General features: G+C 37.5%; 3 protein-coding genes and 1 long non-coding RNA gene across 5 annotated transcripts in view; 2 read left to right on the top strand and 2 right to left on the bottom strand.

The window, feature by feature from the left end:
- The window catches only part of stxbp1a (syntaxin binding protein 1a), a 682465-nt gene that overhangs the window by 453200 nt on the left and 219626 nt on the right, over positions 1-9639 (bottom strand). The window lies entirely within an intron of this gene.
- The window catches only part of cherp (calcium homeostasis endoplasmic reticulum protein), a 103957-nt gene that overhangs the window by 3983 nt on the left and 90335 nt on the right, over positions 1-9639 (top strand). The gene's annotated exons all lie outside the window — the stretch shown is intronic.
- Positions 501-2064, top strand: LOC104966791 (uncharacterized). Its single transcript, XR_800675.1, has 2 exons — positions 501-546; positions 993-2064. It is a non-coding gene; the product is annotated as an uncharacterized lncRNA (long non-coding RNA).
- phpt1 (phosphohistidine phosphatase 1) lies at positions 1786-4566 on the bottom strand. The gene is made up of 3 exons (XM_010796082.1): positions 4136-4566; positions 2338-2465; positions 1786-2182 (listed from the first exon to the last, which is right to left on the bottom strand). Exons 1-3 carry the CDS (start codon positions 4299-4301, stop codon positions 2090-2092), a joined length of 387 nt encoding a protein of 128 aa, XP_010794384.1. The 5' UTR covers positions 4302-4566; the 3' UTR covers positions 1786-2089.

The raw sequence follows: 9639 nt of genomic DNA, 5'->3' as shown, positions 1-9639 counted from the left end.
CTCACACACACCACAACAACACACACACACACACCACAACAGACAGAAACCGACAGACAGAACAAGAAGACAAGAACAGACAGACGACAGACAGAAGACAGACACCGACAGACAGACTGCGACAGCAGACAGACAGACATGACAGCAGACAAGACAGACAGACAGAAGACAGACAGACCAGACAGACATAAGACAGACAGATCAGACAGAAAGAAACAACACACCACAACATCACACACAACACCAACACACCACACCACACACACCATACACACACAACACACTCTGGCGGGGCGCACGCACCACATGTTCACTTTTTAAAGCTACTATCTGTGACTCATAGAAACAGTTTTTATTAGATAACACCTAAACGGCTGCCAAAAGTGGGTGGAGCTTTTCACACTGTGAAATCACCATCAACCTGTTACACATCACCCCCCTCCTATCGACGGATCTCACACCTACTTGGGATATCACACCTACTTGAGATCTCACACCTCGATCAAAGGGGAGGCGGGCCTTAGCTCATTTGCATAATTGGGGGAGGTGTGACCTGTCACTTTTTTATGCATACTAATGTGATGGAAGCGGGATGAACATAACTACTCACACACACACACACACACACACTTGGGGGCGGGCCCACCTGTCAGTTTTTATGCATACTAATGTGATTGAAACCGCATTTTAATTTTATTTTTTTATTATACACCATAAGGCGCAACAGTGGGGGCTTTTCACACCTGTGAATACANGGTAAGTAAACTAACCAACTACTACCCCCCCTACCCCCCCCCTTACCTTACGTACCGGGAACGGTACTTCCTACCAACCCTAACCCTTTACGGGTTAGGGTAATTACTACCAACCCTAACCCTTTACGTTAGGAAGTACTTCCTACCAACCCTACCCGTACGTACTAAAACGGGAAAAGGGGACGGGGGACCGGGTTAACGTTACGTCCTACTTTAGTTCGACTAATAGGGGGGGAGGTGTGACCTGTCACTTTTTATGCATACTAATGAGACGAAAGCGGGATGAATATAACTACTTCCGTATTCCATTATGAAGACAAAATCAACATGTTCAAGGTCATCTGTAAACACGAAGAATATGTTAAGCCACAATTAGCGTAAAGATTAGAAGCGAAAAGAAACTGCAAGCTTTGCTACAAAAATGTAAAAAACCCACCCACACTCCACAGCTGTTAGGATTTAAAATGGCATCTTGCATATTTGACACATTGAAGTGTGAAATTTGATATTGGGATTGAACAAACAGCTCTTCTAAAATGAGCAGCATCTAAAAAGTCCCCTCAAGTGGTGTTGGAGAATGGAGCCCTGTTACCATGAATGCATCATTGCTGAAACCAGAAACCAGCACACTAGCAAATATTTATATTCATTAGGTTGCTGGACGGCAGATGTTTCACTTTTGATGGGACGGTTCTCCCTGCTTCCAGTCTTTGTGCTGATGCTAGCTTAAAATGAACTTTTAGCATTCAGTTTTTGTTTTATTATGACAATATCGAAAGGTGTTGTCTTGTAAATGTACCAATTTAAACTGACTAATTCTGAGATTTCTTTTTCAAAATTGACATACCCGTTCCTTAAATACATTTTTCCTACACAATAGTACAATGTTGTAATTCCATCTTGTTGTGTTAGCCGTAAAACACAGAAAAACTCAAATGAATGCATAACATTCATCAGCAGTTCACATTCCTGTCAGTGGGCTAGAGGAATACAAGTCTGCAACAGACGAAGTATGCACAAGACTTTAAAGTTCATTTCATAAAACGTTTATGAAATATCACAACATATCTTAGCAATTAGTTCCAATGTGACTCTAAAACAAGTCAATGAGTGTTATTTATTTTATGATTTCCAGATGATGTTCCATGGTAAGGATTATAATTACGATCATGATCTTTTTTTAAAGACATATTGTTACTTAAGATAAGTCCAAAACCGGCTTGTAGCTGTACGTCAGTCTTAGTCTTGGGTTATCAAAAAGCTCCAGGGGTTACATATGCGTGCCGTGCTGTTCAGGAGAAAGGGCGTCCAACAGACGCTGATCTGAGTTCAGTTCAGTATCCTTCATTGTCCCAGGTCAGCTCATAGTCCGGATACTGAGCCTTCAGTTGCTCAGTGGTTACTGCATGGTTCGCTCTTCCAAATCCCTAAAACAAAAATATACCAATGTACCATTAGAGTAAAAAAAAAAAGGAATGTAGTAATGCTGTAATGATTTAGAATTTAGTTTGTTTTGCACATTTGCTCTATGCACTGTTTTTGTCTACATAATTGCAGTTTTTATAAGGCAGAATTCTCTCACTATTGAGTATCCATAGACGTGGATCTTCTTGTCCTGGGGCTCATGTTGGATCCTCCCTCCTCCGATACACTCACAGTCCAGCTGGCCGCCCTTCTCCAGCTCCTCAGAAACTTTATCATAGATATCAGCTGCAAGAAAAGGCATGTGATTGCATAAACACTGCACTTTATAATATATTTAAATATAATGTAGAACAGTGAAAAAAATGAATACTGTACATCAATATAGGGCTGCTCAATTAATCGTATTTTAATCGCAATTACGATTATGGCTTGCAACGATTACGAAAACAACGTACGTTGAAATAAAACGATTATTTTTGTATCATTACTTTTTTTTATATAGGTTTTTCAGTTGAATTATACTCAATATATATATATAATATACTTAAAGTTCAGGGTAATCAACTGTTCAAAACATACTGTTCACATGTTTTCTCTCCAATGAATTGATGTTTTCAAAGTAAATGGATAATCGTTTTTAATAATCGTGATATCAATTATTGACCCAAATAATCGAGATTATGATTTTTGCCATAATCGAGCAGCCCTACATCAATATATAATACAACTGTGATTCGGATGTTTGGCTTAAACAAATGTGGTTGTAACTTGTGAATGAAGCAAGCAGTGTCCCATCTGTCCAAACATAGGATATGATAGACTGTAGATTTGGAATATTGGTCAGTATAACACAATACAATAACTGCAATTTACAGAATAGGGATGGAATGATATTCGATTATATTGTGGATTGGGGTGGCAAAAAAAACAAACACACAATGTCTATGATGGTATCTCCCATTATTGGGGTAATCATCAATACCCTCACACGATTGTCATGGAAAAGTTGTCTTTAACAAAGGTAGGTAAAGAGTTCTAAGCATGTTTTGATTATTATTGCGATAATATCTTAAGTCACATTTACATTTGCAAGGAAAATCTTGAAACTACATTTTCAAATGCTCCAAAATGACCACAAAAATGAATTAACATCTCTTTACAGTTTCAACACACACTGAACATGATAACGTTGATGAGGGACAGCATTTCTTGTAAAACGGTTATATTGTACTGCATTAGCTTTAGTTAGGTGAACTTAATAAATTGATAAATTAATAATAGTTATTGAGTTCCTTTAATTGATTTGGGATGTTTTACTTTCCACTAGGGCTGCACAATTTGGTGAAAAAGTCATATTGCGATTACAGTGGACAACTTCGCGATTGCGATTTAATCAACAAAGTGTTATATGTACTTGCTTGGTCAGAGAACGGAAAGAGCACAGACAAATGATCATTTTGAAATCTGAATCTCTCAAAGAATCATAAACAAATACACTAACAAAAATATCTTAGTAGTAGGCTACTGTTTTGAAAATAACTTAGAATTTGACAAAATAAAAATAAATACCAAAATATATCTTCTTAGAAAATAAAGGTTTTTTCTGCATACTTTCTGCACTACTATACAGTAAATATAAGGAAACATACCCATTTTCATAAAATAAGACATCTGAATGACCAAACAAATGAGGATGTAACAGGAAAAAGAGCAAGTAATACAATTGGTCATATTTTATGTAACCTTTACAATCGGAACAATAGGAACGCTAAATAAAAGGGATGACCTAGGTTTTAACCACTTGTGTATTGTACATTATTTTAAGTTGTACTTCCACTGTCATTTAGCCTGATAAAACCCATGTCTGTCACCCTTGGGTGGAACTAGCACCTGTGTTGTGGTGCCTCCCGGGTAGCTAACGTTAGCTTTCTCTGTTTTTATTGCCCCTGACTCACCATGGAACTCAGCCCATCCGTATCCTCGGACTATATCTATCTCCGAGTCGTCCCCCTCCTCTCTGCTGTGAACTCTTATCAGGACGTATTTAAACACTCCGGAGGGGTCGATGTCTGCCCGCGGGATGTTAGCCATCAGGGATGCAGCTTTCGTCTGAGAGCACATCTCCAAACTGCTCAGAGAGCTCACTAGCAGACTGACAAACAGACACAACGATGGTATTTTCAGAACAAACTCCGTATCAATATATACAGGGAGCTGAACAGCTTCGAAGTACGTTTAAATGTTCTTGTTTAAAATGAAAATGGACCAGCTTTAACTCAATACAACTGAACACGGTTACTCTACTTGAATTATTTATTATTGAATAGTCACGCTTGTTCCGCCATGCAGTAGCAACATCAATACTTCCGGTTACAGCGCTTTCAAAATAAATGCCACAAGCAAGTAATGAATACTAAGACTAATTTATTGTCCGTCCCATTTGTTACATATTATAATTATAATGGTGACTCCGATTGCTGATATTTGAATTTGTAAAGATCATTAAAAAGCACAATATATTGCAAATTATATTTATGCAAAACTCCCCGCTTTTATTTTGACAGCATTACGACCTTACCGGAAATGATCAAACTGGCCGCACTCCTGATAAAGCAATGCATTCTGGTAGTTGTAGTCCAAAGCAGACAGGAACGATAGAATTAAATACAGTAGACAAGTTGTACAAAGGAAAAAAATATATGTATTTTGTTATCTCAAGTAAAACAAATAAAAAATACAATGTGACAAAACAGAGACCAATAATGCCATGATAATTAAAAACTCACAATGCGATAATATTAATATTATATTAATATTAACATAGCGTTATTTAAATCTTTGTCACAGTTGATTCATCAAACATAAATATGCTAAAAGCCACATCACCCCAACTAAAAACATGTTCCCCAGGAGTATCCAAATGTTTCCATCAGTAAAAACTCAATATGCCACAAGAATAATTTGGAAGATGCTACAATATGGGGGTACAAACAAAATAAACATGCAGGATCTGAAAAGATTTGGGAAAGTCTCATATTCATAATTCATCTACATGCCAAGGGTTCCCTTTGGCCTTTATGCAGGCACACCTTACATATTGGTTTCAATGTTCCATCATAAAATTATTTACAGTGTTTTTTTGGGACATTTAAATAATTGTACCTTAGCCTATAATTCACTAGAGGTGGGCACGCTAAAAGCAAAACAAGTATCTTACATTCAATTCAATAAGGCAGCACTCAAATATTAGTTTTATGGTGCAGAAAACTGAAACTGAACTAATTCATACCTTAAAGGGGCCCTATTATGCTCATTGTGCTGCCACACCTCTTTACACCCTCTGTCTGAAACCAGAGCCCAGTCTGTTCTGATTGGTTAGCTGCTTAGAGCTGTCCTGTCCTTTAGCCTATCACAACAATGTGTTGGAGTGTTAACCAATAGAAGTGGGAGTGTTACATCGTGATGTTGCTATGTTACGGAATTAAACAAAGGAGTCCAATCGCGAATACTATGTATCACATTACAGGAAAGGGAAAACCCCAACAAGCATAATGAGGCCCTTTAGGTAAACTCATATAGCTTGAAGCAAACTGGTGAATTATTGACTACTGTATAAAACAAAGAAATATAAACATAAGGTCTTTTTTTGGCAGATTAGATGTAAGTTTTGCTCAGTACCTTAATGCCTTTCTGTATTTCAAGCAGGATTGTTGTATTCTAGTTTAATCTAAACTGTATCAGCAACTACTAGCTTCCTTTTATTATATAGTAGACATAAAGAAAATATGTTTTAGATTGAAGAACTCTTTTCTATCAGTTATCTACTTGACACAAGGTTTATGAAACTAAAACTTGTCTAAGTCAACAAATATTTGTAATATGCAAAAGCATGCTCTTGACTTCCGCCAAATAAAATGTGAATCAAAACTGCCACCTTAAAAAAAATACATATGTCAATACATATTAAAAAATAATTAAATAGTGTTTACTTGCATATTAAACTGGAAGTTATCTCCAGTGTGCTACATTTTAATATACAAGCGCTTCAGACTAGTCACACTTCTACATGAAAAAGAATCTCATATTTTCAAGAAGAAAATGTCATTCAGACCTCATCTTAGTGTCAGTGCCTCTGCTATACTATACAACATTCTTAAAACCTGACATGTGTTTTCCTTGTGTTTGCTTTATACTCCAGGAAATAACATTTGAAAGGAAAGATTGTGAAGTTATTGTTGTAAAAAAAGCAATAATTCATAATAATTGATATCCACTACTGGATATACACAGCCATGCAGTCTCCTGCCCTTTACAGTATGTGGATGATGGGGCACAAATACAAAAAAGTATGTGACTTAAAAACAGTAATTGACCTTCCTTAGGACTCTTTCAAGAACAAAATTAAAAAGACATCTTGTGAAATAAGCCTTGTGTCCTGCTGCATTAACCTAAAATCGGGGGACTAAGGGTAAGAGGAGAAACAGATCCCACCTATTAATGTGATTACCCTTAAATAAACCGCATAGTTTCATTTCAGATCCAATATGTCGGAGTACAGAGCCAACATAAACAAAAACCTACTACTGTCTTGTTGTTATAGTATCTAGATGGTGCCATCACTTCCTCCTTTCTTCTTCCCATTAACAGAACGGAGTAGGATGAAGACTAGGACCCCCACGAGCAGGAGGACGGAGAGGAAGATGAGGGTGGCCCACGCTCCTGGAGTCAGGGCCTTCCTCAGCCCCACTGTCTCTGCCGGCAGTAAACTGCTCAGACTGAGCATGTAGCCCAGAGCCCAGCCCACCGAGGTGTCCCCTGCCTGGAGGATCAGCAAGTGATTACTGCCAGTTAGTAGATAGTAGACACATTAGTATTGAAGATATATCTGTTGTCAAATAGTGATTAAGTTCTCACTTTCTTCTGGAAGGTTACACGCGGGAATGACATCTCATCGAAGCCATATCCTCTGAACATGAGAGTCTTAACGAACACAGAGCTGGCACAGCTGTTCTTCAAACGAGACTTTTGCTCCGGGTCAAGAAGCAGCATCTGGAAGAAAACAATTAAACAGTGTAAGCAAGTTGTGGAATAAAATACACGAACTAAAAAGTGGAGTTGAATCTCACTCATTTGTCTCTTCCAGCCCCCTTACAGTCTAAATAGCAGCAAACCAGGTTGTGTTTCTATTCAACTAATTCAATATTAATAAAGGTACAAAAGTAAAAAGTGAGTTAAAGTGGGAGGGACAAAAGTATTGCTTATAAAAAATAGCTCACTTTATGATAAATGAGTTTAAATGTAATCATGTACAGGAGATAACATAATACAATACCAGAAAGTAGTATACAGTTCACAATACAAAAACTATAACCTAATATAAACTTAAAGATGAAACAAACAAACATTCAATAATACAGATTTTCCCAAAATTGTGAATCACCGCAACCATGACAGGTCTTTGAGCATACAGTAATAAATGAGCACATAACGTTTTAGGTCGATTTTTTTAGGGTTAGTCAATGTATTTAAAGCAGAGTGTACGGGCCATGCTCACAGCTCGTTAGGCTTTACACAGTGGTGCTTTGAGATAAGTGCTACTTGGAGCATGCTAAACAGATGCTCAAACACTAATTTAGGTGTGAGCATGCTCCTATTGCTAATTAGCACTGAAAATAAAGTAGCCTAAACATCAAGCTGATTGAAGTTGTAATAGTTTTTCAGGTATTGGCTACAAACCACACTTGAACTAATACATGCCTAGACAAAAAGTATATATTATGAACAAATGAATTGAACATAAGTAGAAAGGACCATTACTTGATTGAAAGTCATGCCGCACTGAGTTTCCGCCGCGTTCTCCAGTTGTGAAGGAGTTTGTGCGGTGATGCCGGTGGTACGCTGCAGCGAGAGGTGAACGTAGTAGAAAGCAGAGAACGCCTGGTGCACAGAGAGAAAAACAAACCAATCAAACTGGGGCAACACATAGTACATAGAAAACATTTTTACCTAGGAGAGAAATAATGGCGCATAATAGGTTCTTATTTAAACATTGAGGCATTGTCCTTGTTCTTCTGTGAAAATGTCATGCAATTATTGTGATCAATACTGCTATTGAGTTACAGTTATTCAAATACAATCGCAAGGCTGGTTATGCTTATAAATAAACATGTCATTCGAGAGGCCTGTACTCCACTTGCGTATTGTTGTATATTTGTTATTTCATACACAACAGTTTATTTAGTAGTTTTACTGTGGTTTGTTTTTTCAATTTTATTTTATTATTTGCAAATACATTTACCTGAGTTTATTTCCGCTTTAATAACATATTTTTCTATAATGGTGTTGCTTAATTTACTGATTTATGGTAATCAAAATCAGAATCTGGTATATTGCCAAATATTGTTTTTACAATGAATTTCCTTTAGTTTTTTATTATAAAAATAGCAAAAAATGTACAAATATTTAAAAAGATTGCTGACCCATATGAAAGCTCCTATATATTTTTTGTGTGCAATGTGGTTATTATGGCTATGTTTATAATATTGTCTGTCTGTGTTTCAAAAGATGTCAAAGAGGAAAAAAGATGACAGCTCAGTGTCCTCTTCTCCCTCCAGCCTCTCTCACCATGAAGCTGCCGCTGACATTGGGCTGGAAGACTTTATCAAAGGAGCACTGGGAGAAGGGGCAGCTGTCGAAGGAGAAGATCTCTGACACGTTGCCCAGACAGTGTTCGTAGTGTCCGCTGCCCGTCACTGTCACAGAGGCCAGGGGGTCGTAGGGGCTGGGATTGTACTGTGCTGTACACGGAGAGCTGAATGTACTGTTCAACTGCACGGTTTTGTTGAAGCCTGCAGGATAGCAGGGGTGAGTGATGGACTGAGGGTAACCCTGAGACTGAGAGAAAGACACAGACAAAGGGATTAATATCACATATACCCAAACAAACCCATTGAAAATATTATTAGAATACATTATGAAAGTATCTGTTTTGTATCCTTCCAAGACCAGATGTGTTAGTCTTTAAGTAACAAGATGCTGAACTGTCCTGCTTAACAACTCAGAATTATCTTATAACCAAATATTAGGGATTTTTATTCTCTGTGTGTATTTCATGCACATCATTAATATTGTATATGGAAATGTGCAATGTCTCAAATGTCAATGCAGCCATCAGTATTCTTTAAAACTCCAGTAGTATTAGAGCAGTTTCATGTTGGAACTATCTTCTAATAACCACCCCGCCAATTGAAACTGCCCACAAAAAAGTCTGTGGATTAGCTTAGGTAATTGGGTCATGATTTCTGGAAAGAGACATTGCTGATCAAATATCTTTTAAACAAGCGTGTGCCATTTCCTCCCATTATATTTGGCAGACTAACTCTCTCTCTCTCTCTCTCTCTCTCTCTCTCTCTCTCTCTCTCTCTCTCTCTCTCTCTCTCTCTCTCTCTCTCTCTCTCTC

This window comes from Notothenia coriiceps, unplaced genomic scaffold, assembly GCF_000735185.1.
Source record: "Notothenia coriiceps isolate Sejong01 unplaced genomic scaffold, NC01 NC01_scaffold00037250, whole genome shotgun sequence".
Lineage (NCBI taxonomy): Eukaryota > Metazoa > Chordata > Actinopteri > Perciformes > Nototheniidae > Notothenia > Notothenia coriiceps.
This window is presented reverse-complemented; position numbering and strand designations above follow the sequence as displayed.

Excerpts from the sequence above, each read along its gene's own strand:
- phpt1 (XM_010796082.1), bottom strand. The coding sequence starts at position 4,301 with ATGTGCTCTCAGACGAAAGCTGCATCCCTGATGGCTAACATCCCGCGG. Across the intron at positions 2,466-4,135 it reads CGGATGGGCTGAGTTCCATG|CTGATATCTATGATAAAGTT; the intron begins GTGAGTCAGGGG and ends CTTTTCTTGCAG. Across the intron at positions 2,183-2,337 it reads ACGTCTATGGATACTCAATA|GGATTTGGAAGAGCGAACCA; the intron begins GTGAGAGAATTC and ends TTTTTGTTTTAG.